Genomic DNA, 27,289 nt, shown 5'->3' with positions numbered 1-27,289 from the left:
CTGGGGGTTCGCTTTCAGTTGTCCATCTGAGCTGACCTGCATCTCCGCCCACCCAATGATCACACTCCCATGCAGCACCTGACCTCACCCACCACGAATCTCATTTTACTTTCGATTTACAGCATGGTGGTGATATAGTTTTTCAGTCGCACCCCACCCACCCCCCCCTCCCACCCCCCAGTCCTTTCCAGTCACCCATTTCCTTTTCCCCATCACAGTTGACCCTCCAGGCATCACCTTCCACCTCCTCTCCGTGACTTACCAGCCACAACCATTTTCCTTCAGGTGAACGTGCACATTCCCTTCCTTCCCGAAAATCCCAACCCATCCCTGACCTCCTCCTTCCCAGGGTCCGTGTCTGCCTCCGAGTCCCCACCAACCACCCTCTCTATCCCTTCTACCGATATCGTCAAACCCTCACCCTCCCCCTCCCACCCTCCTGCCTCGTTCTCACCATTCCCTTGATCCATGCCTGCCCTCAGTTCACTCCCCAGGAGGCAGTCATGGACTCATCAGAGCCCTCCCTTACTCGTTCACCTAGACATCCCACCCACTCTGGACCCCCTTCCCTGTCCTTGGAACCCCTTCTTCACCATTCCCCCCCACCCCCCAGGTCTGTCCTTCCCCCTTCCTGACTCCTTCAGACACCTTACTACTTCCGCCACCCTTATTCCTTCCCTGCTCCCGACTCTTTCCTCCAGCGTTACTTGTTCCTCCAGCCTTACTCCTTCCCCCTTCCCGACTCTTTCCTCCCCCCAGACTCTCTCCCCTCTCCACACTCCTTCCACCCCCTGGACTCACGTCCCTCTCAACACTCCTTTCTCCCCCTGGATTCCCTCCCCTCTACACACTCCTTCTCTCCCTCCGAACTCCTTCCCTTACACCTTACACCCCTCCCCTTATACCTACCTCCCCAGTTACTGTCCTCTTCCCTTGTTACCTCCCCCCACACTCCTTAACCCCCTCCCAACCTCCACCCCCAACACCTTTGTTCCGCCCCTCCCAAAATCACTTCCCCCCCACCAGCCATCGACAGTTCTTCCTCTCCCATTCGATCCTAGACCTTCCTCTCCCACATCCCGGTACATCTCCCTCTCCCAAACACAGCTGGACCTTCCTCTCCATCCCCCTCTACAAACATCATCCATTGTGAGCAGACCCTCAACGGTGACGTTCCAACTTCTGTGAGCTGCTTCACAGCGGAGCCATGTCCATGAGAATCCACCCAGCATGCCGCGGACGCTCCTCCAGCGTACTGTTGCTGTTGGGCTCCAGCATCTCCTGCTCCTCGGATGTCCGCGATGTGAGCAAGGCCCTGGTGGTAAGTCCCCCAACTTCTGCACGTCACAGTTGTCAAGACGTGTTGTGCACCAACGTACAGTCACGCCAACGTGGGGGGACGATCCGGTGGGGGCGGGTGGGGTGGGTGCGGGATGATTCCGGCGGGCTGGCCTTATAATGATAAGCAGATATATTACAATGAGGTTCCCAATGTCCGGCGGTGGGAAACACAGTCCGCCATCGACGGGCTGAGTGGATGATTACAAACTAGTTTCACAATGTCGTGAAGCCGATTTCTTGCTTTCTCGTCATATCATCTGCTCACGCCACCAAGCATGGCCAAAGGCAGTAGGCATGGAAAATTCCACCCACTGAGTGCCATTTTTCTCTCACATTAGTTAGTCAGTTAGCATGTATCCTCTCTCGAGTATCCTCTCTCATGGGTGATGTGTCAGAGACTGACCCCTGTGAAGTTCCTTCTAGTGAGTCCAATTTGCATTTAAAAATAGCTTCAAATTAGTTAGACTGACTTTTTGCAAGTACGAGTTTAACAATAAATCCACAAGGCTTTAACTCCGCACCTGGGGATTTTTGTGGCCGTTCTGAAGAAATATCTACTGGGAATTTTCATGATTCATTAACCTTCGCTACTAAAGCCTGAACAAAAGATGGACAAATTTATGTAGAAGATGGTTTGTCTCCTAGCAAATTTTAAACTATTAGTGCCCTTTAAAATAAGTGCACAAAATGGTGTAACCTCAGTTGGTACATTAAAATAATTGCAGTGGATTACCCACTGTGAAGGATAATAAAGTTCCATAACAGGATTCTCAAATGAATTTATATTTAGCAGAAAAATTGTGGAATACTTGTTGATTAATGAATATCATCCAAAAGAGAAGATTTTAAATCTCTGTTAAAATTGTTTAATAGGCCATTGAAAAATAGCAGTCCAACATATCTTCATTATACCGGCTTCCTGGTGTTTAAAACAATATAGAATGATTCATTAAGGATGAGTACAAATTCTATGTGGCAATGGTGAATCACAGTAATTCAGTCATATCCTTCATTATATGTAATAGCTGTGCAGTAATGGTAATGCACAGAGCAATTTTAGCATCTTTATCTACTTGTGCTCAGTGACTTTTTGAGGATGAGGTTTCATCTTTGGATATTTCAAAGCTTTTTGCTGACATTTTTCCTTACATTTGGTTTGCAGTCTCAATGTTGTGTTCCCTACGCTTTGCTGCCAACCTTTCCTGGCTTTTCCCAGAGTTGGATAACCTGACCCATCGGGTAGAGGCAGCTGCCCAAGCTGGATTCAAGGCAGTGGAGGTGGCATGGCCATACGATACAGAAGCGACAGAGTTAAGGAAAGCTTTAGAGAAGAATGGAGTGGAGATTATATTGATTAATACGCCACCAGGTAAACATATACTGAATTAATATCATACCCACATTGCATGTCCAACAAAGTGAATGATTAGGGTGGAGAAAGCATGGAGGCGAGGTAATCAACCCCTGATGTAACATTTAAATTCAACCATAAATACGTGGGTAGTGACTCTACTAATGTTATGTCCAATTAGTCCATTGGTTTTGGAAGCATCTTCAAAATCAATTTTTATTGAATTTACGTTACTTTCCTTGTTTGCAACTGGGATGTTACACTCATTGGAAGAGCTATGAATGTCCAAGATGATAGAGCATTGGGTTTGCGCAGTTCAGGATGATCAGGAGACTAAGGTCCACAGGACGGGCCAGCCCGCCTTATCACCCTATCAGATTCATGTCTTGGGTGTTGCCATGTCACCCAGCTGATGCTCTCTGGGTATTCTTATTGTCCTTCCATCCCGCAGCTCACTCGAATTCCTCCGGATTTTTCTGTGTTGGCTTTCTCATTTCCAGGAAATAAAGCAAGAGGAGAACTTGGGCTTGGAGCACTCCCGATGCAACAGGCTGAATTCCGAACAGGACTGGATCTCGCAGTGAAATATGCTAAAACTGTGGGCTGCAAACAGTGAGCATCATTAAGATACTCTTTTAATAGGCACTTTAGCAACTGATGCATACAGATGTAGTTAACTGAGCGTGGCTTTGGGCAAGCCTAGAACAAGGAGAGGGAAGAGCAGGACAGAGAAGAGAGGAAGAGAACAGAGCAGGGTCAGGGAGAGAGGGAAAAATGCAGATTAGGACCAAGGAGTCAGAGAGAGACTAGAGCAGGACAAAGAGAGGGAAAGACCTTGTGCAAGACCGGGGAGAGAGAGGGAGAGTGCCAGAGTGCAGGCTCAGTAACATACTCCTTGTGATTAATAGTTCAGTGGATTCTCGACTCAACTCCAGACAACATAGTCCTTCACAGAGCAACATAACTGAATTATAAAACTATGCTTACTGCGTTTATCTATGTACCAGCAGGACTAGTCACTAATTTCCCCGGGGGTACCTGGAGGTACCTCAAAGGAAGCGCTGGTGGACCCCCTTAGAAGTCCCCATGTGAGGACTGCATGTGAATTGCCCAGGAAGTTTAAACATCCGATGGGCAATTACCAGGCACCTGGAGCCACATAATACTCCGATTTAAATCAGAGGCTTCGGATGGTTCCGACTCCCTCAGCAGAATAGTTACCCAGGAAAAGTTAAAAGGATTAAAACTATTTCTAACTCCTGGGTAACTATGCTACTGACCCACCGCACCTCCCCCCATGCTTCACTGAACCCCTCGACTACACCCTTCGACCACCCCTCCACACCCCCTGACTATCCCTCCACAATCTCCGACTGCCCCCCAAACCTCCGACCACCTTCCCTCCCTAACCTCATCCCTGAATACCCCCAACTACCCCCCTGACCCGCCGACTACTCTCCTGACCTGCAGACTACCCTTCCCACACCCCCAACTATCCTCCCCACACCCAACTACCCTCCCGGTCCCCCCACCCCGATTACCCCCTACCACCCAAAGACCCTCCAGACCCCCCAACTATTCCCCACCCTCCGATTCTCTTCCCAACCCCCTGACTACCCCCCAGTAACTCCAACTATCCTCCCAGCACCCTGACTGCCTCCCTGACACCCCAACTACTCTCCAGTCCCACCCAACTACCCCCCACTCCACCCCACGACTAGCCTCCTCATACACCCTTCCAACCCTGACCCACCCAATCCCCCTGACCCCAACTCCCCAGACTTACCCCCACCCTGACCCACCTACTCCTTTACCCATTTACCTTATATACTTACCTTCTCCCTGTCTTTAAACTTACCTGGTTTACGGCAGTTAGTGCTGTTAAAAGGCTTCCCTTCCCCCAACGATGCTGCCCTGCACTGGAAGGACTTGGGAACCAGGTCTGCTGCACATTTCTCACCAGGCCTGGGACACAGGTCCCAGTGTGAAAAATGCAGTTCTTGAAGGAGCAGAGTGCCACTCCGACTGTGATTGCCACTCCATGGAATTTCTGGCCCAGGCTGCTGTTTTCCGATTTGGAAAGGGATAAGATAATGTCAGCCATGGCAAACTGTTTCACCTGGTGCAGAACATTAGAACCAGAGAACATGGCTTGAGCTTGAAGGGGATTTAAATTCAAAACTAACCTGCGGCAACAATATTTTTGTGAACGTGCGGTAACTCGATGGAATAGACTCCCTATAAGGAGATGGTGGAAGCAGATGGTATTGGTTTATTTAAGTGCAAATTAGATAGACTTCTTTCAGAGAATAAAAAGTTGGGATACAGAGACATGATAATGTGCTAAATGTCACATGCTTGGCTGGATTAGATAAGTTTAGACCCATAGCTCTCCATCAATTTTCCTTACCTTTTGCCAGGACTACTGTAGATCAATTGGAAAAGACTAATTACTGTGATTAGTCGGCAACTTCATTATTGTTGCATCATATGACTACCAGGATGGTAGGAGACAAACTAAATGAACTTTGGTTGTTTTTTTGTACAGGCAGTTCCTACTCTCCTAGTGAGCTACTGACCTGGACTACCAATCCAGGAAATGTGAGTTGAAATGCGAGGAAAAAAAAAGTGATAGTTTGCAAATTTAAAAAATTCAGTTTAAAACATGGAATTTTTTTATTCGTTCATGGGATGTGGGCGTTGCTGGCTAGGCCAGCATTTATTGCCCATCCCTCCTTGTTCAGAGGGCATTTTTTAAAGACACAACCACATTGCTGTGGGTCTGGAGTCACACATAGGCCAGACCAGGTAGGGACAGCAGATTTCCTCCCCTAAAGGGCATTAGTGGAGACTTTAATGAATTAGTGACCCAGTTGGGTTTCATGGTCAGCATCAGACTTTTTTAATTCCAGATTTTTATTGAATCCAAACTTCACCATCTGCCCTGGTGGGATTCGAACCCAGGTCCCCAGAGGATTACCCTGGGTCTCTGGAATACTGGCCTTCTGACAATACCACTATGCCTCCACCTACCCTGTACCCAGAGTATTAGTCAGAAAAGTGACGATGAAGCGATTGCGTTGTTGTAAAAATCCATCTGGTTCACTCATGCCCCCTAAAGAAGGGAACCTGCCATCCTCACCCGTCAGGCCTATCTGTGATTTCATTCCCACGTCATCTTGGTTGCCTCTTAACCTCCCTATGAAAGTGGACTAACAATTAAGCCGCTCAGTTGTATAAATCAGGGCAACTAGGGACAGGCAGTAAATACTATCCATGCCAGCGACTTCCACATCCTGAGAATGAATTTAAGACATTACTGCAGTCTGAAAGGTAAATTTTGAAGTGTAATATCAGTGAGAATATTTTTTAAGCAGCACTGAAATTCTTTCTGTTCAAGGATCCATTTGATGGCAGGACGTGTTCCAGTGGGCCTAGACAGAGCATCTGTTACCAAGGCGATGGAGGCCACATTTGTAGAAAATCTGAAGTATGCTGCAGACATCCTCTCAAAGGTAGCAGTCTAACAGAACTGTACAAAGACAAAAACTAATGATTCTGTGAAGCGTGGTGATATCTGTTGTGCGGAGTGACTATTAATGGACACTCCTCCTCCCCTCTCCTTCACTATAAATCTGTTCTGAAGAAGTGCTTTTAATCCAGAGTACATCTCAGTCTCTGCAGTTCGCTGAATTAAGTTCAAATTTAAGACCCAGTCCCTGTAGGATTGTGCCTGTGTAGCTAATGGTAAAAGCAATTAGCCTGGGGTTGTTACTGTAGCTGATGAGATTTGACATTGGTAACAAACTTAGCACTATTGAAATAAAAGCAGTAAATGCTGGAAATATCCAGCAGATCAGGCAGTATCTATGGAGAGAGAAATACTGGGAACTGCTTCTGTGCTATCTATGAACATAGTTATTGAGATTGGCTGCTGGTAACGGCCCTAAACATTATTGATATGGGTGGTTAGTAAGGTTAGACATTAGTAATTGCACTTAGCACTATTTAGCTAGTGTCCCTGACTTAAAATTTTGATCTATAAATCTGGTTTTGTTATTTTCCCCTCTTTTGTCCTTCCCTGCACTGTTGTATCTGGAGTACACAGGCTTTCCCCTATCTGCCCCAGTGCCCTTTTACAGTGGGCTGTACTATACTCACTTCTTGATGGAGGGCTGGTTGGTACTGTATTCTCTCAACCTCCCAAAAATATGTAATTCTCTTCTTTTCATCCTTCCGTCAACCTAAGCACCTGAACTTAACTCTAAATGTGTCCCTTTTATTCAGGAAGGGCTGCTAGGGTTGATTGAACCTATTAACACTCGAATCACAGATCCTCGTTACTTCCTGAATACTCCACACCAAGGTAAGAGTGAATCGTGACTATAGACAGCTCCACTGGGGGTCTGTAAAATACCCCAGGGAGTCAGGTTACTCATAAAGAAGTGTAAAAAATTGAGTTTAAACTTACTCAGGTGCCGAGCGTAAGGATTGGAGACACAAATGTCACACAGTATGATCACGTCTGGCTGCCTTTCATATGAGGCCACTTATTGGTGGACAATAAATGAATTGGGAAACAATAAGCCACTTATTAATATATTAAAAAGCTTATGTCTGTGAATGCTTTTGTCCACATTTCCTATGTCCATATTTATGATGGAAAATTCCTATGTAAATTTGTCACACTGTAATTGTGCCATCCTGCCAGTGGCGGCACTGTCGATCCTCATTTTTCTGTCTTCCCACTCGTTAGCCTGTTTTCCAGAAAAACTTTTCTACTTCAATAACACTTGTTTCTCCATTTCCCAAATTGCTGTAAGTTTTTCTAATGATAAATTATCATATAAAGTCTAAGTATTATACAAAGTAAATACAGAACGGGAGTGTTCCTCTTGAGTAGAAAGATCTTGGGCATGAGAAACACAGGGCGGAATTTTCTGTCCCCTTGGGCGTGGGTGTCATGGCGGATGTGAGCAGACAAAATGGCGGGAAGGCCAAAAATCGGCTTCACGCCATCATGAAACCAGCTTGCGACCGCCCGCTCTGCCCGTCAATAGCGGGCCACATTTCCCATCGCTGGAACATCGGGAACATCGTTTAAATAAATCTGCATATCATTATAAACCCTGCTCACCAGAATCATCCTGCCACGCTGGATAATCCGGGCAATCGTGCCGACATGTTTCACAACTGAACATAAGCGACATGCACCTGGCGAGCTGCACTTCACTTGGGACTTTGAGGCTTCTTTACCCACCTTGCTTTGGGCAGCACTCACAGTCAACACCCCAGTCTCCGCAGGCAGCACCACATCACTTTTAGGGGCACTCATGGGCAGGTCTCTGCTTACGAGACCAGCTGTAGGCGGGGGGTGGCTTTTCAACTGGCTGCAGAACTATGGCTCGCTTGGGGAAGGGGGAGAAGTGTCCTCAGGCAAGGGAAGAGGCTGCAAGGCTGGGGCATTACTGGGGAAGGGGGAGGAGGTATCCATGGAGGCACATGTTGATCTTTGAAAGTGGCTTCAAGATGGTGAGGGCTGAGGAGGCAGTCTCCAGAGGAGATGAGGCCAAATGAAGATGTGAGGGTGTGAATGCTCTTGAGCTGGCAGTGAGTGAGATGCCAGTGAATGTGCGATGGGCTTGTGAGTGTGTGAGTTTAGAGTGATGAGATGGTTGCCTTTCATGACGGCACAGATGAGATCATTCGTCCTCCTTCGGCACTGGATGGCGAACTTCTTTTGGGATTGGCACTGACCACCTCTGCCACCACCTCCCAAGCTGGAGTGGTGACACTGATGGGACTTTTGCGGCCAGAGCAGGGGTAGGGGACATCATGGCGGGCTCCAACAATGTCCAGAAGACGTCCCAGGGATGCGTCACTGATTCAGGGGGCTGCAGTCTTCTTGCCTTTTGGGGCCATGTCTTCTGTGCAGCAGCCCTGGGCTGGAAGCACTGAGAGGTGTCTGCGTGGCTGCACTTTAAATATGGCGCCTGGTGTGAGGAAGCGGCGAGGTGGTGGGCGAATCAGAGGCCGCCCGCCAGCGAAATGGCGCGTTTCATGGGAATGCATGATTAATGAGGCAGGATTGGGATGATGTGGCGCGAAAATACACCATTGCGGCCAGCGGGTAAAACATCCTTTTTCCCGCACACTACCGCACTTAACGCAAACCTGGGACAATTCCACCCACAGTCTCCATAGGATCTGTTTATCTACTATCTAGGTATATCTGCAAAATTCTACTCTATATCAACTAGTATAGTTGTAAAATTGGGAAATTAAGCATTTATGTGTGGTTTTTGATGCATTCATTACATTAAGTTAACTTTCATGCCACACAAGTTCCAAGCAGTGACCATCTCCAACAGGTGAGTGTACAACCGTCACCCCTTGATGTTCAACAGCATTACTATGGAAGATTTTTCCCCATTGGCATTACCATTACTGAATCCTCCATCATCAACATCCTGGGGGTTACCATTGACCAGCAGCTGAACTGGACTAGCCATATAAATACTGTGGCTAGAAGAATGGGTCACAAGCTGGGTAATCTGCCATGAGTGACTTACATCCTGACTCCCCAAAGCCTGTCCACCATCCACAAGGCACAGATCAGGAGTGTGATGGATTACTCTCCACTCATCTGGGTGAGTGCAGCCCCGACAACGCTCAAGAATCACACAGTGCAGAAGAGGCCCTTCGGCCCATCGAGTCTGCACTGACATGTGAGAAACACCCGACCTACCTACCTAATCCCATTTACCAGCACTTGGCCCATAGCTTTGAATGTTATGACATGCCAAGTGCTCATCCAGGTACTTTTTAAAGGATGTGAGGCAACCCGCCTCCAACACCCTCCCAGGCAGCGCATTCCAGACCGTCACCACCCTCTGGGTAAAAATGTTTTTCCTCATATCCCCCCTAAACTCCCTGCCCCTCACCTTGAACTTGTGTTCCCTCATGACTGACCCTTCAACTAAGGGGAACAGCTGCTCCCTATCCACCCTGTCCATGCTCCTCATAAGAAGCTCAACACCATCCATGACAAAGGAATTCAAATATTAGCTCCAATCCACCACTTTCAAAATTCATTCCCCCCACCACTGGCACACAGTGTAAGCCATCCACAAGATGCACAGCAGCAACTTTCCAAGGCTTCTTCGACAGCACCTTCAAAGCCTGCAACCTCTACCACAGCTGTATGTTCCACTCTCAAGTCACACACCTTCCTGACTTGGAACTGTGTTGCTGTTATTCCACTGTCACTCGGTTAAAATCCTGGAACTCCCTTCCTACCGGCACTTTGGATGTACCTACATTACAGGGTTGCAGCAGTTCAACAAGGTGGCTCACCACCACCTTCTGACGTTCAATTAGGAACGGGCAGTGAATGCTGGCCTAACCAGTGGCATAAAAATCATGTTTAGTGCATTTAAAAGGAGTAAATGATATCTGTCTCTCAGGTGTAATAGACAAACAGCATACAATAAATCAACAGTCTTGAGATAAAAAGTAGAATCATTTAAATGGTGAATATATCGTTGGCGGTCCCTCGGAATCATGGATGACGTCCATCAGGCTTGGTGAGACTTCAGATGATTGAGGAGCCCAATTATGGATCCACATGTTCTTCCGCAGTGGGGGCACATTGTTGCACAGGGGAGTGGAAATCACAGCCCCGGGTTGGCTTCCTTCTCCTTCCTCTGGTGCCGCTGTTCCGCCCTCGCTGTCGAGTCGCTGAGCCTCGAATTGGCTTGCGCCTTGATGGACCAGGCGATGCCATGCTGAGTGATCGGCAGCATTCTCCTCCCAGTCGGTGGTGTTAATGCCTCCCATACTCTAGGGCGACCTTGAGTGTATCCTTACGCCTTTTCCTTTGGCCACCCTTTAAGCATGGGCCAATGGAGAGCTGTGAGAAGAGAAACTGCCGAGGGAGGCGGTTTTCGGGCATCTGGACGTAATGGCCTATCCATAGGAGTTGGTTCCGCAGGAGCAGGGCTTCAATGCTGGTAGATACAGCATTGTGCAGGACATCCACTTTAGTCCGGCAGTCCTTCCATTTGATTCCCAGGATTCGACACAAGCACCACTGATGGAAGCTCTCAAGGATCTTAATGTGGTGTGGGTAGACAGTCCATGTTTTGCTGCAGTAGAGGAGGGTGTCAAGAAGATATAATAATGTCTATAATGTTATAGGAAATTATTTTAAAATAGAGTTTAGTGGTGACTGTGTCTATGTGTGTGTATTTGTGTGACTTAATTGGATTAAAGCCAGCTGGTCTAGAGGCTTTGATATGTAGAAGGGAAGTATGTTTGAAATGGTAATTAGATAAACATAAGGAAATAAAAACAAAAACAGAAAATGCTGGAAAAACCCAGCTGGTCTAACAGCATCTGTGGAGAGAAAAACAGAGTTAACATTGAGTTCACATGACTTCTTCAGACCTAAAAAGAAGTAAAAATGTGATGAAATTTATGCTGTTTAAGCGGGGTGGAGCAGGTGAAACTGGATAGAAGGCCAGTGATAGGTGGGGGCAAAGGAGAGATTGCCAAAGATGTCATTAACAAAAGGTCAAAGGGGTGTTAACGGTAGTGGTACTGGCTAAAGTGGGTGCTGATGGTGGCATTAAGATAAGAAAGCAGAATGTGATAACGGCAGGACAAGGGTAAGCACTCTGGAAAGAACAACATGAACAAGTGACAGATGGTCCTTGTGGGGGTGGAGTGGGGGAGGGGACAGTGGTGGGATAAAAGATCGAAAATAGGATAAAAGATGGGGATAAAACAATGAACTGAAACAGTCATCACATGTGCCCCAGTTATGCCTGTCTCTTTATGGACTATGTGGAACATTCCTTGTTCCAGTCCTACTCAAGTCCCCACCCACAATTCTTTTCTCGATATATCGATAACTGTTTCAGTGCCGCTTCATGTTCTCGTCTGAACCTGGAAAAATTTATCAATTTTGCTTCCAATTTCCACCCCTCCATCACCTTTACATGGTCCATCTCTGACACTTCCCTTCCTTGACCTCTCTGTCTCCATTTCTGGTGATCCCCAATATTTATTACAAGCCCACCGACTCCCTCAACTACCTCGACTACAGCTCCTCACACCCTGCTTCCTGTAAGGACTCCATCCCATTCTCTCAGTTCCTTCACCTCCATCGCATCTGTTTCGATGATGCCACCTCCCAAAATGGTACTTCTGACATGTCTTCCTTTTTCCTTAACTGAGGTTTCCCACCCACTGTGGCTGACAGGGCCCTCAACCGTGTCTGACCCATCTCCTGTGCCTCTGCCCTCACACCTTCCGCTCCCTCCCAGAACTGTGATAGGGTCCCCCTTGTCCTCACTTTTCACCCCACCAACCTCCACATTCAAAGGATCATCCTCTGCCATTTCCGCCAACTCCAGCATGATGCCACCACAAAACACATCTTCCCTTCACCCCCCCCCCGTCAACATTCTGTAGGGACCATTCCCTGTGGAACACCCTGGTCCACTCCTCCAACACCTCACCCCCCTCCCACAGCACCTTCCCATGCAATCGCAGGGAAAACCCCCTTTACCTCCTCCCTCCTCACCATCCAAGGGCCTAAACACTCCTTTCAGGTGAAGCAACACTTCACTTGCACCTCCTTCATTTTGGTCTACTGCATTCGCTGCCCCCAATGTGGTTTCCTTTACATTGGAGAGACCAAACATAGACTTGGATCTGGGTCATGCTTTGTAGAACACCTTCGGTCTGTCCGCAAGCATGACCCAGACCTCCCTGTCGCTTGCCATTTCAACACACCATCCTGCTCTCATGCCCAACGCAAACTGGAGGAACAGCACCTCATCTTCCAATTAGGCACTTTACAGCCTTCCGGACTGAATATTGAGTTCAACAACTTCAGACCATGAACTCTCTCCTCCATCCTCACCCCTTTTTATCCCCTTTTTTCAATATTCATTTTTATTTTTATATTTTTTTCATCCACTTACTTTAATTTTTATTTTTATTTATTTTCATTTTTATTCATTGTTTTATCCCCACCGTTTATCCTATTTTCAATCTTTTTTCCCACCACCGTCCCCTCCCCCACCCTCACAGGGACCATCTGTCACTTGTTCATGTTGTTCTTTCCAGAGTGCTTACCCTTGTCCTGCTATTATCATATTCTGCTTTCTTACCTTAATGCCACCATCAGCACCTCCTTTAGCCAGAACCACTACCATTAACACCCCTTTGTCCTTTTGTCCATGACATCTTTGTCAATCCCTCCTTAGCCCCCACCTTCTATCGCTGGCCTTCTATCCAGCTTCACCTGCTCCATCCCCCCCTTAATATAAATTTCATCGCATTTTACTTTTCTTTAGTTCTGACGTAGAGTCATATGGACTCAAAGTGTTAACTCAGTTTTTCTCTCCACAGATGCTGTCAGACCTGCTGAGTTTTGCCAGCATTTTCTGTTTTTGTTTCAGGTTTCCAGCATCTGCAGTATTTTGCTTTTATCATTGGGAAATAAAAGGTGAAGTGTAAAGGGGGCAATTTGCATTTTTAAATAGACCATTCAAAAGAGCGGGTGAAATGATATACCTAATGAGGTGAAGCTCAGAAACAATGTGTTTATTTTTTTAAAAGCTTACTAGTAAAGTGGATATTATGAAAGGGTTTTATTGTTAGGAGATTTAAAGATTAAAAAATCCTAGTGACAATGAGAATTTGCATTCAAAGAGGAAAATATATATAAAGTAAGAGAAGAATGTTGGTAAAAGGAGGATGGATTCTAAGATCTAAAGCCTCAGCCTGTAAGCCTCAAGTCTGTCTGCGAGGACCCAGAGCTGTAAGAAACTCATTTTGAACACAACTGTCCAGGGTGTGCTTTGCCAGGGGTCTGTTTAAACTTGTGCTTTACTGTTGCCTTACCAGGGGTCTAACTGAGAGTCAGATTAATTAGGGGATTTTTGTAGTTATTACAGTAGCAATTTTATAGACATATGTATGTGCTTATAATCTTTCTTGTATTAATAAATCTTAAATTTAGTTTTATAAAAAAACCTCCTGAGACTCGGTGATCTGAATTCAAAGCCTGCATCTCGAAACGTACAAATTGCAAAAATGGGTTATGGCAGTTGTTTCAAGTTTCCTTCTGGGATCTGAACAACTCAGCCTTTACCATTGGCTGTGTCATGATAGAGGGTGGTCAATATAGCAGCCTTACAAACCAGGACCTTTGTTGACTTGCAAAGGTCCCTGTTGTCAAAGACATGGCGCAGCTTAAAGAAGGCAGCGCTGGCACAGTGGACTCGGTGTTAGACTTCCTCATCGATGGTAGTCCCTTATGAGAGGCAGCTGCCGAGATAAGGGAAGTGCTGCACATACCCCAGAGCCACCCCATCTATGTGGATGGCATGGGGGATGCTCAACTGGCCCGGGGCAGGTTGGTGAAGGACCTTCGACTTGGCGATGTTTAAGGACAGGCCAAGCCTCTTATACGAGGTGTTGAAGAGGTCAAGCGTCCTTTGCATGTCCTGTACAGAATGAGCCATCAGGTAGCAGTCATCCGCAAACTGAAGGTCATGTATGTCCATGGTGGTGAGTTTTGATTTTGCCCAGAGGTGACCAAGGTTGAAGAGCTTCCCATCCAGACAATACTGAATGATGACACCAAGTGATAGCTCATCTCGGATGAGGTGGATGATGACATCAGCCTCTCAGGTGTAGTACACAAGCAGCATACAATAAATCAAGTCTTGAGATAAAAAGTAGAATCATTTAAATGGTGAATATATACTAACATCATAAAATTGTAGCTTCCATTAGAATCTATTTTTTAATTGGTATCTAGGTATTTTATTACAGTTTTTATTACAGTTTACTCTTAACTGAAAGGTACTGAAATCAAGTCTTTTTTAAAGCCAAAATTACATATTAAATTCTCAGGAGTAGACCATATTCTATAACTGCGTTTGTGAGTTTTGTGATAATGCCCTTTGGGGAATTATGTTTACCTGGGATTTATACCACGTGGACACAGCTCTGTGTTTTATTTACTGTGGATTATATTTCAATGCTGCACTCTTAGCTCCTGTGTTATACACCGTGTGGCAGCAAGTGCACACAGTGCCAGCAGCTTTGTTAAAGCGACACTCCCTTGCACAGCATGTTCTATCAGTTACAATTATTTGGAGAGGATGCAGAGGGGATTTAGCAGCTGGTACCCAGTGTCAAGGGACCTCAGTCATGTGGGGAGACTGGAGAAGCTGGGATTGTTCTCCATAGAGCAGACAAGGTTAAAGGGATATTAGCTAGAGGCTTTCAAAATTATAAAGGGTTTTGATAGGAGTCGATGGGGAGAAACTGTTTTCACTGACGGGAGGCTCAGTAACAAAAGGATGCAGATTTAAAATAATTGGCAAAAGAACCAGGGTAGAGAGGACGAGATTATTTTATGTCAAGAGTTGTTATAATCTGGAATGCACTACTTGAAGGGATGGTAGAAGCAGGTCCAACTTCCAAAATGGAATTGGACCTATATTTTAAAAGAAAAGGAAACATTTGCAGGGCTATGGGTAAAAAGCAGGGGACTGGGATTAAGTAGATTTTCCAAAGAGCTGGCACAGGCATGATTGGCTGAATGAACACATTCTGTGCTGTATGATTCCACCATTATTTATATTGCTAAAATAAACACCTGTCAGGGAGGTTATATTAATTCCTGCCTTCAATCACTCATGATGTACATACGAGTCTGCCTGTCTCCCAGCAAAGTTCACAATTGCCACCCGTGACACAGCATGTCTGACATACAGAATGCAGCAGTCTTCTGCTACACTAGCTCCCAATAGAATAAAACCACTATCTTATAAAGCCTTTAAAGACTGCACACTAATAAAATTAGTCACAATGTGGTTTAAAATGGTGATGGAATTTGAGTGGTTTAATCTGCTGGTTAACAGCTGTTTCCCTTGCATCCACTGTATGCTGTTTAATAATGGATATACTGTTTATTTCAGCTGCGGGGATTCTGCAGCAAGTGGATAGGCCCAACCTGAAACTCCAGTTGGTGAGTGATACTGTAAATAGAAAATAATTCCCCAACTTCCCGAGCTGCCAATGATTTAGGTTATGTAAGAATAATGGAGAGCAGCTTTGACTGGGAGGAGGACAGGGAACAGAAAGCCTGATGAATCAGTAATCAAATCTCTTTTGATGAGGAACAGCAGCCAGCATATTCATGTTCACTCAGAATGTTAATATCACACCCATGTCCAATTGCTGCTTTGTAATATGGGCAGAAATATTTCTCAGCAATCCACCTCAGGTACACTTCTACTGATCTTGTAGTTATCATGTCAGAAATCTTAACCCTTCAGCGAGTGCCTCATCTTGGCTGGAGATGTCAGCAATAAGCATATCTGTGGTGGCCTTCAAACTATCCCACAGTTAATTTCTTTATTAATATTAACTCTGCTTTAGGTGTTATGAATAACTAATAAAAGCAGGTGGAAGTGATCACAGTGAGACTAACTGGCAATATTGGGGGATTCGCTGTTGTGATCATCAGTGGGGGGTTTCCTACTAAGCGCTCCAGTTATTCTCTGTAAAATGCACTTAGAGATTTACTTTGAAAACTGTAGGTTAGAAATTTCTGTTGGCAATGATGGAGTTAATGCCCTGTTATAGTGTACAGAGGATTGTCATGCCAGCACATTAAGCATCCATGTGCTGTTACCACCAGCAGTAATTTCTATAACTATAGGGCAGCATTTGTGAAACCTCATGCCACAAGTCAGCCTCACAAACAGCAAGCAGCTTATCAGAAAATCATTAGTTCACTGCCTGCAATGTTGCATGCAAGGACAAAAAGAAAACATTGTGGGCAGTGTGCCAATGATTTTCTTGTCTTCTGTTGTGTGTGAGGCATCGCTGGTGTCGTGACACTTTGAAAAATTCCTCTCTTAATATTTACTAATGGACCTTTCTCAGTGAAATTGAATTGTTTGAGTGATAACATTGCCTCACTGGGCAAGGTCAAGATGGTCACTAATAAATCCAATAAAGAGTTCGGGAGAAACTTCTTTACTCAAGAGTGGTTAGAATGTGGAACTTGCTACCATATGGAATAGTTGAAGCAATTAGCATAGATGCATTTAAGAGGAAGCTAGGTAAATAATTGAAGGAGCAAGGAATAGAAGGCTGTGCCGAGATGAAGGAAGGTGGGAGGAAGCTTGTGTGGAACTAAATACTCTGGATAGAACTGTTGGGCCTCTTTCTATTCTGTACAATTCCATAAACCTACCCTCTGACTGAATGTGGGATGTGATTCTCAATCTCATTCTATTTTTGTTACGTGATCAGACATTGTATTTGTACAAGATTGTTCTGTGTGTATTTGATACCTCATACTGAGGTAATGCATAGAGGTTTCCTGTGCAGAGACTGTTTGGCTGTTTCTGCATTAACTGAATTGTGTTTGCAGGACTTGTTTCACTGCCAGATAATGGATGGGAATCTCACTCAGAACATTGCCAACTACTTCCCTCTGATAGGCAAGTACTTCTTTTCTGTCTACATATATGCGTTTTAGAGGGTTTGTATCCATTGTTCTCCCAATGTACTAGGAAAGTCATTGTACATGGTACTAGCTAATTTTCCGGCAGGTTTGGAGGATCCACATGTATGTGTGGACGCGGATAACAATGTGTCCGTGTGTTGTGCTGCTTGGACAGTGGGTGCTGCTTGTCATCTGTGCTGTAGAGATGACATTTGCAGAACCTAAACCTATTATAAATAAATTGAAATACAAAATGTTGGAAATACTCAACAAGTCAGGCAACATCTGCAGCATGAAGCAAAATTCAAGTTTCATCAAAATTGGAGCACATAGGATATGTAATAGGTTTTAAGCAAGTTACAGAGGCAGGGAAAAGGGGAGGGGAGGAAAGAACAAAGGGAAGGTTTGTGATAGAGTGGAAGGCAAGAGAGATTAAATGACAAAAGGGATGATGGTGCAAGGCAAAAGGGGATGGTAACAGTACTAAAGAAACAGAAGGTGGGTCTTGGGGAGGTGTAAATGGGAATAGTAGAGTCATTACCAACAGCTGCTGTTTGAAAAATGGAAACAATGGTTAAAATCTAAAACCGTTAAACCCAATGTTGAGTCCAGAAGCTTGTAAAGGGCCTAATCAAAAAATGAGATGCTGGTGCTCCAGCTTCTATTGAGCTTCATTGTATCTGTGTAGGAAGCTGAGGAGAGAGAGGTCGGAGTGGTAGTGACCGTTGACCAGTAATCAAGGTTACGATTATGGACTAAACCGAGGTGTTCTCCAAAGCGATCATCCAGCCTGCATTTAGTCTCCCCAGTGTAGAGGAGACCACAGCACGAGCAGGACTAAATTGAAAGAGGTACAAATAATTGCTGCATCACCTGGAAGGTGTGTTTTGGGGCCCTGAAGGGTGAGAAGGGGGGAGGTAAAAAGCATATTTTCTGTTTCCATCGCAAGTTGTCATGGGAAGGGGGTGCTATTGGAGGTGGGCCAGGGTTTCATGGAGGGAATTGTCCCTTCAGAATGTTGGGAGGGGAAGGTGTGTTTGGTGGTGACATTGTGCTAGAGGTGGCAGAAATAGCAAAGGATAATCCATTGAATGTGGAAGCTGGTGGGGTGCAGAGCAAGGACCAGGGGAACCCTATTTTGGTTCTGGTAGGAAGGGGAAGGGGTTAGAGCAGATGTGCGGGAAGTGGGATGGACACAATTGAGGTCCCTGTGGACCACAATGAAGGGATATTCTCGGCTAAGGGGAAAGGAAATCATATTGGAAGCATTAGCATGGAAGGTGGCGCAGTTTGAAAAGTCATTGATCTGAAATGTTAACCTTATTTCTTTCTCCTAATACAGATGGTTAAAATTATCAAAGGTTTTGATAGAGTTGCCACAGAGTGTTCCTATTCATGGGGTGGAACAAAACTAGAGGCCATGAATATAAGAAATTCAGAAGAACATTGCTTAAAATATGGAACTCACCACCACAAGGAGCAGTTGAAGTGAATAGTTTGGATGCATTTAAGGGGATGCATATGAGGGAGAAGTGAATAGATGGTTACGTTGTTAAGAGTTAGATACAGAAAGATGGGAGGAGGCTCAAGCAGCACATAAACATCTGCATGGACAGGTTGGGCTGAATGGCCTGTTTTGGTACAGTATATTCTGCGTAATTATTGGACTCCGGAGGTGAGAGTGCTACCAGCTGACAATGGCTGTAATGAAAATGCCAATATAATCTTCACTGGGCGTTATTTGGGTACCCTAGCCTTCAGGAACTAGGGATAAAAGTGCATACAAAAAGGTTGCTGCTGTGGGAAAGAATGTTAAATTATATGAAGTTAATTGGAGTGGTTCAGCAGCCCCATTTCTGAAATTAGAATTAAAATTAAATTTTAAGAATTGCATTTTCCTTGCAGTTAAAAACACTGCAAGAATTACTAAAGCTGCAAGCTCCATCATTTCACGGCTTATGTCTCATAATCAAGGTACCGAGTGGAAGAGTCCTCAGGCATATACAGCAGGATTGTGCATGGAATGTAGAAGCAGAATTGTTCTGTGCTCATTTGTCCAGTACTGAATGACCTGTTCCTGTTTGAAGTTCAGCTGATGATTGTATTGGGTAGTTTAATTCCCCGATGATTCAATCACACTAAGCAGCACCCGGAGAGGAATTGTGTAGCTCTGATCAGCAGAAAGGGTATTATATTGCAATAATATTTGAGATTGGCACATCATTAAAGTCTGTTAATTTGCAGAGGACACTGAAGTTTTGCCTAGGCTGATGAGATATTACATTGAATGAACCAGACACCATCAATACACTGCTAAAGCTGTCATTCCCAGAAACATAATTAAGAATGGTGTTTTTCATTAAAAAATATTCAGTTCACCAAGCTCAATGGCATACATGGCTGTCATTGAATTCCGTGCAGAGATCTCCTGTCAGAGATAATTGCGCTTTTAATCCCGAGTCCTACTTTACATGTTGTTTGGTTAAGATCCCTGAAGGATGTACTGCATTGCTGCTCTGATGTGTTGTGTCTTCTACCATCAGGACATGTCCAAATCGCACAAGCTCCTAACCGGAATGAACCAGATAGTCCCGGAGAGATCAGCTACAGCTACATATACGGCCTGCTGGAGAAATTGGGATATCAAGGTTTTATAGGCTGCGAATATACTCCAAAAGGTGGGTTGCCCAGAATTGCATTTCCTTCACACTTTTCTTTCTTTAGATACTACAGACACAGTACTGAAATTTGGGAGTGTACGTTTGTGATCGTAGAGTCACACAGACAGGAGGAGGCCATTTGGCCCACATGCCTGTGCCAGCTCAAAAGCTGGACATTGGGATTATTTGGAAAGCTCTTTTAATGTTCTGCTTTAGACCCATGGCTCAACATGCTTCTTCCTTTTCAAGTATTTATCCAGCTCCCCACTGAAAGTTATTATTTAATCCAACTCCAACAGGCAATACGTTCCAGGTGAGAACAAATTGCTGCATAAAAAAGATGTTTCCTCATGTTGCCTCTGGTTCTTTTGTCAACTGTCTTAAACCTGTGTCCTCTGGTGTCTTTCTGCTACTGGAAACAGTTTTTCCTTGTTTACTCTATTAAAATATTTCAAGATTTTGAACCCCTCTGTCAAACTTCCCGTTAATCATCTCTGCTCTAAGGAGAACAACCCCACTTTCTCTAGTCTGTCCATGTAACTGAAGTTTCTCATCCCTATTACCATTCTTGTAAATCTCCTCAGCAGCCTCTCCAAGGCCTTGACATTATTCCTGAAGTGTGCTGCCCAGAATTCAACACAATACCCCAGCTGAGGCCTAACCAGTGTACCTATGCATCTATTTGTAAAGCCAAAGAACTCGTATGCCTTTTAAATAACTTTCTCAATTAGTCCTGCCACCATCAAAGACTTGTGTATGTGTACCCCTAGGTTACACTAAAACTCTAAAATTGTATAATTTTGTTTATGTTGCCTCTTTTCATTCTTCCTACCAAAATGAATCACATCACATTTTTCTGCATTAGATTCTAACTGCCATGTACCTTCCCATTTTACCAGACTGTCTATGTCCTCCTGAAGTCTGATACAGTCCTCCTCACTGTTCACTACATTTCCAGCTTTCATGTCATCTGCAAGCTTTGAAAGCGTTACCAGTACACCCAAGCCCTGGTTATTTTTATTTATAAAAAAGAGCAGTGGTTCCAATACCATCTCTTGGGGGGACAACACCGCACACATCACTCCTCTCTGAGAAACAACCGTTCACCACTCCTCAATTCTTTCTTTCCCTGAACCAATTTGTATCCATGCAGCCATTGTTCCTTCAATTCCAGGGGCTTCAATTTTGCTAACAATTTTATTACATATGAACATACGAAATAGGAACAGAAGTAGGCCATTCAGCCCCTTGAGCTTGCTCTGCCATTCATTAAGATCATGGCTGATCTATTTGTATTTCAAGTTCCACATTCCCATCTACCCCTGATAACCTTTGATTCCCTCGCCTAACAAGAATCTATCTACCTCTGCCTTAAAAATATTCAATGACCCCCGTCTCCACCATCTTCTGAGGCAGAGAGTTCCAAAGTCGCACAGCCCTCTGAGGGGAAAAAAATTCTCCTCATCTCTGTCCTAAAAGGGCAATCCCTAACTTTAAAATAATGTCCCCTAGCTCTGGACTCACCCACAAGAGGAAACATCCTTTCCATGTCCACCTTGTCAATACAATTCAGGATCTTATATACTTCAATCAAGCCACCGCTTACTCCAGTGGTTATCAAACATTTCTGAAAACCCATATACATAACACCAACCTCATCAACTCTTTCCGTTACTTCACCAGAGAACTCAATCAAGTGAGCCAAGCATGATTTGCTTTTAACAAATCCATGCTGCCTTGCATTTATTAACCCATACTTTTCCAAGTGTCAGTTCATTTTGTCACTGATTCATATCTCTAAAAGTTTCCTCACCACAGATGATAGGCCGATTGTTCTGAATTGCCAAGTTTAGCCCCCTCCCCTTTTTTTGAACAGGGGTGTAATTTTTTTCATCAGTTGAGGATACCCTCCATCATGTTGTGTGGCGCTACCACCGTGCTAAATGGGATAGATTTCGAACAGATCTAGCAACTCAAAACTGAACATTCATGAGGCACTGTGGAACCACAGCAGCAGCAGAATTGTATACAACCTCAATCTGTAACATCATGGCTCGGCATATCCCCCACTCTACCATTACTATCAAGATGGGGCATCAGCCCTGGTTCAATGAAGAGTGCAGGAGGGCATGTCAGGAGCAGCACCAGGATTACCTAAAAATGAAGTCTCAATCTGATGAAGCTACAACAGAGGACTATTGCATGCAAAACAGTGTAAACAGCATGTGATAGACAGAGCTAAGCGATCCCACAACCAATGGAACAAATTTAAACTCTGCAGTCCTGCCACATCCAGTCGTGAATGGTGATGGACAATTAAACAACTCACTGGAGGAAGAGGCTCAACAAATATCCCCATTCTCAATGATGGAGGAGCCCAGCACATCAGTGCAAAAGATAAGGCTGAAGCATTTGCGACCATCTTCAGCCAGGAGTGCCAAGTGGATGATCCATCTTGGCCTCCTCCTGAGGTCCCCAGAATCGCAGGTGCCAGTTTTCAGCCAATTCGATTCACTCCACATGATATCAAGACATGGCTGAGGACAGTGGATTCTGCAAAGGCTATGGGCCCTGACAATGTTCTGGCAGTAGTTCTGAAGACTTGTGCTCCAGAACTTCCCATGCGCCTAGCCAAGCGGTTCCAGTACAGCTACAACACTGGCATCTACCTGGCAATGTGGAAAACTGCCCAGGTATATCCTGTACACAAAAAGCAGGATAAATCCAACCCGGTAAATTACTGCCCCATGAGTCTGCTCTCAATCATCAGTAAAGTGATGCAAGGGGTCATCAACAGTGCTATCAAGCAGCACTTACTCAGCAATAACCTGCTCACTGATGCTTAGTTTAGGTTCCGCCAGGACCACTCAGTTTCTGACTTCATTACAGTTTTGATTCAAGCATGGACAAAAGAGATGAACTCCAGAGGTGAGGTGAGAGTGACTGCCCTTGACATCAAGGCAACATTTGACCGAGTGTGGCATCAAGGAGCCCTAGCAAAACTGGAGTCAATGGGAATCGGGGGTGAAAACCCTCCACTGGTTGGAGTCATACCTAGCACAAAGGAAGGTGGTTGTGGTTGTTGGAGGTCAGTCATTTCAGTCCCAGGACATCACTGCAGGAGTTCCTCAGAGTAGTGTCCTAGGCCCAACCATCTTCAGCTGCTTCATCAATGATCTTCCTTCCATAATAAGGTCAGAAGTGGGGATGTTCGCTGATGATTGCACAATATTCAGCACCACTTATGACTCCTCAGATACTGAAACAGTCCATGCCCATATGCAGCAAGACCTAGACAACATTCAGGCTTGGGCTGAATGTGGCAAGTAACATTCACGCCACACAAGTGTCAGGCAATGACCATCTCCGACAAGAGAGAATCTAACCATTGCCCCTTGCTGTTCAATGGTATTACCATCACTGAATCCTCCACTATCATCATCCTGGGGGAGTTACCATTGACCAGAAACTGAACAGAGCCAGCTATATAATTACTGTGGCTACAAGAACAGGTCAGAGGCTGGATTCTGTGGCGAGTAACTCACCTCCTGACTCCCCAAAACCTGCACACCATCTACAAGGCAAAGTCAGGAGTTTTATGGAATACTCTCCACTTGCCTGGATGAGTGCAGCTCCAACAAAACTCAAGAAGCTTCACACCAACCAGGACAAAGCAGCCCGCTGGATTGGCATCCCATCTATAAACATTCACTCCCTCCACCATTGATGCACAGTAGCAGCATTGTGTACCATCAACAAGATGCACTGCAGAAACGCACCAAGGCTCCTTAGACAGCAGCTTCCAAGTCCATGACTGCTACCGTCTAGAAGGACAAGGGCAGCAGACACATGGGAACTCCACCACCTGGATGTTCCCCTCCAAGCCACTCAACATCCTGACTTGGAAATATATCGCCGTTCCTTCACTGTCGCTGGGTCAAAATCCTGGAACTCCCTCCCTAACAGTACTGTGGGTGTACCTACACCACATTGACTGCAGCGGTTCAAGAAGGCAGCTCACCACCACCTTCTCAAGGGCAACTAGGGATGGGCAATAAATGCTGGCCTGGTCAGCGATGCCCACATCCTGTGAAAGAATTTTTTTTAAAAAGAACATCCACAATATCCACCCTCACTTCCCTCAGTAATCTAGGGTGCATCCCATCCCAGACTGGATGATCTTTCTACATTGAGCACTGCCAACCTTTAACACCTCTTTATCTGTTTTTATCCTTTCCAATTTCTCTACTATTTCCTCCTTTACTGTGATATAGGCAGCATGCTCTTCTTGAGTGAAGACTCATTTACTACTTCAGCCATGCCCTCTGCCTCCACAAGATCTCCTTTTTGGTACCCAATTGGTCCCAACCTTCTTTTGAATAGCCTTTTATTATTTATATATTTGTGTGAGAGTTAGATATCACAAAAAGTAGTGACTCAACAAATCAAGCTAGCTCCATCCACATCCAGTTAAGTTTTAAAAAGTGCCCTGTCCATTAAGTTTTTAAGTCTTAACTGTTGTCATTGGGTTTATGAAACTGACCATGAACAATGAAAAGAAATTAAAATCAAAGCAACTGTGTGGCTTTGTATATTCAAACCCAGCATATACAACGAGAAAAGGATGCAACAGTTTGCTTACAGGGGAATCTGAATTTTTACCTGGTGGCTGATACATTCACTGGGCAAGTAAGAAATAATCTGTTGATTCTACCTTTTACAATAAATCAGTGTTTTTCAGCTATATGACAAATTTACAAGGTGCTAGGCAATCTATTGTAGTCTGTCCATAAACAGAAATATTCTGTAAGCGGGTTCTGGAACAATTTAACATTCTATTTTTTTTAAAAAGCTCATTTTTTTGGGGGGTTTGCTGTTTACTTTTGTCCACAATAAGATCAATACAATTTCTTTTAAGGCATAATGTGAACACCCTAAAACAATAAGGTCATACAGGGAACTCCAGCGTATAGGGCATGGCAACCATTAATTGTTAAAATGTGGATTTAATTTTTTTCTCTTTTTTTTTTATTTAAACAGGCAACACTGTGGATGGTCTTGGCTGGTTGAGGAGCTACTGGACCAACCAAGGCACCAATAAGCTGGCTGATCTAACTGAATGTCAGTAATGGAGATGAGGAGTAATTTGCCGAATCTCCTACTAGAGTAACAACAGTTGCATTTCTATGAAATCAGATTCTAATTCAGACTGAATTTATGGGATGGTCATTTGCGCAACCATTCATAAAGCGCCCTTCAGACGTTGAAAACCAGTTAGAATATAAAAAATTGTGGAATTAAAAATGTTTGACTCAATCACAATCTAGTTTATTCACTTAATCTCCTCAGCAAAAGTTCTGCAGAAAGATTCCTTGATCCCTAAGGATAATAAAACAGAACTCTATTTAATCGCCCTCATCATCCACATTCAATGATGGTGTGTTGTTCACCATCGTTGAAAAATACCATTTCACCCCATCCCAACAGCATAGCAAGACAGTACCTTGGTTAACCATCATAACATCATTCCCAATCAGCTGCTTATCAACTCTTCTTTTTTAAAATAATTTACATTTTATATGCTGGTAGTCTGTTCCACATTACCACTACTGAATGAACATCAAGACATTTCTTCTAATCCCTAGTCTCACTTGAGGCTAATTAATTTTTAAAGCCCTGTATCTTCCAGTTAAATTCAAATAACCTGCTTCTTTCTGCATAATTGACATGCCCCAACATTTTAAAAACCTTGAATCATTTCTCTTCCCCGCTCTCCCTACAGAAGCAAGCGCAGTTCTGCACATCTCTCTTCATAACTTAGATCCTCTAAATCCCAGAATAATTCCTGCCACTGTTCTCTGAAGCTTCTTTGATATAGCAATGACTTTTTGGAAAGTACCAAAACATGCAACTGTTCCAAATCTGATCTCAGCACCTATAGTCACTGGTACAAGTTTAGAATAACTCGTGTTAAATGTCATCAAGCCATATCCCAGGATTTAATTAGATTTGTCTCAAGGGCAGGTAGGGATGGGCAATAAGTGCTGGCCTTGCCAGCAACACACATCCCAAAAACAAATTTTAAAAAGTTCACAGTGATTACAAACTTTTTGTAAGCACACCCAGATTAATTTCCTTCCCCAGCTTTATTGCAGGACAAAAATAAAGCTGTTTCCCTTGGATATCTCAGAAGCAGCTTGATCCTTGCTGTCTCTGGTTAGTTTTTAATTATACAGTATAGTATTTCTTCATTATCTACACATTTGCTGTTTCTTTCACAATTATGCATTCCCTGAGTTAAAATCTATGTATAGCTCCTTAGCCAGTAGACTTAATTGGTCTGGGGCTTTGAATGTTGTTTATCTACCTTAGGTTTATTACCTAGCCACTTAGTTTGAAATCATCAGCACATTTGACGTAAGTACATTCCTCCAGGTTATTTATGAATCATGTGAACAGTAGGGAGCTGACACAGATCTGTGCGCCATGCTGTTGCTCACTGTCATCCAGGCAGTGATTTTTCCGTTTTATCACCGCCTTTGCCTTCACGTTGCCAAGTCACTTTTCAATCCAGCTGGCTTAATTGTCACTCGTTCCACGAGTCTCATTATAAAATAAACACAATGACAGGCTAGTCCAAGTTTTAGTTATTTGTCTGATGAGGCAATATTCCTGTTAAGTGAATGGAATTACTTAAAGTATTTTCTCTTTGTTTTGCACCATCTTTGCCTGCCCTACCTACATGTCAAGTTATAACCAGGATGATTTCCTATCTCAATTTAGGAGACCATAACACTGCTCCTGATAACTTCTTATCCAATGAATCGAGGGATTGTCACATTTAAAAATAAACAATGAGAGGACTTGATCACCTCACACAATACCTAATTCTTTGGTTTAGCATCCCTTTTTTGTGCATGTTGGAATATTGTATATAAAAAATATAAGTTGGTGTTCTAGTTGCTGATAGCAGTGGGTGTTCGTCATACCTAAGGTGCACCAACATTGAGGGGAGCATTAAGTTTATGGTAGAAGGGTGTTTTGATGACTACGTATGTTGTTGGTTTAGTGGGTCAATAAACCATTGTTTCAACTCTGCGAGCAGAACTTAAATCAAGTTGTTGTTTGCCAGTTGAAAAGATTGAAGCACATTTGGCCATTGTCTAACAATCAATAACTTTACCCAGACAAGCTGGCTGCCACGAGAAATGGAAATGCTACCCCGATATAGCGTAAGTTACTCCTTTTACGTTAGGGTTAAAACATGTTGGTGAGGCCGTGTGCATGGAGCTTACTCTGCAAATACTTGTTGCTTGAGGGAGTGCTGAATGGCAACAGGGCCTCAAAAACAGAAAAAAATGTTCTAAAAATAATATCCCGTCTTTTGGT

The 27,289-nt window shown here is 44.2% G+C and overlaps 1 protein-coding gene across 1 annotated transcript in view; it reads left to right on the top strand.

The window, feature by feature from the left end:
- Window positions 1-26,788, top strand: part of hyi (hydroxypyruvate isomerase) — a 39,696-nt gene extending 12,908 nt beyond the window's left edge. Inside the window, exons 3-10 of the mRNA XM_078560864.1 lie at window positions 2,504-2,710; window positions 3,193-3,304; window positions 6,093-6,207; window positions 6,980-7,058; window positions 15,700-15,749; window positions 17,166-17,235; window positions 19,784-19,918; window positions 24,941-26,788. Coding sequence (XP_078416990.1) covers window positions 2,509-2,710; window positions 3,193-3,304; window positions 6,093-6,207; window positions 6,980-7,058; window positions 15,700-15,749; window positions 17,166-17,235; window positions 19,784-19,918; window positions 24,941-25,029 — 852 coding nt within the window. The 5' untranslated portion in view covers window positions 2,504-2,508 and the 3' untranslated portion in view covers window positions 25,030-26,788. The remainder of the gene's footprint in view (window positions 1-2,503; window positions 2,711-3,192; window positions 3,305-6,092; window positions 6,208-6,979; window positions 7,059-15,699; window positions 15,750-17,165; window positions 17,236-19,783; window positions 19,919-24,940) is intronic.
- The last annotated feature ends 501 nt before the right edge of the window (window positions 26,789-27,289 follow it).

Source organism: Cetorhinus maximus, chromosome 17 (genome assembly GCF_964194155.1).
Source record: "Cetorhinus maximus chromosome 17, sCetMax3.hap1.1, whole genome shotgun sequence".
NCBI lineage: Eukaryota > Metazoa > Chordata > Chondrichthyes > Lamniformes > Cetorhinidae > Cetorhinus > Cetorhinus maximus.
The sequence above is the reverse complement of the archived record's forward strand: the minus strand, read 5'-3'. Positions and strand labels throughout refer to the sequence as shown.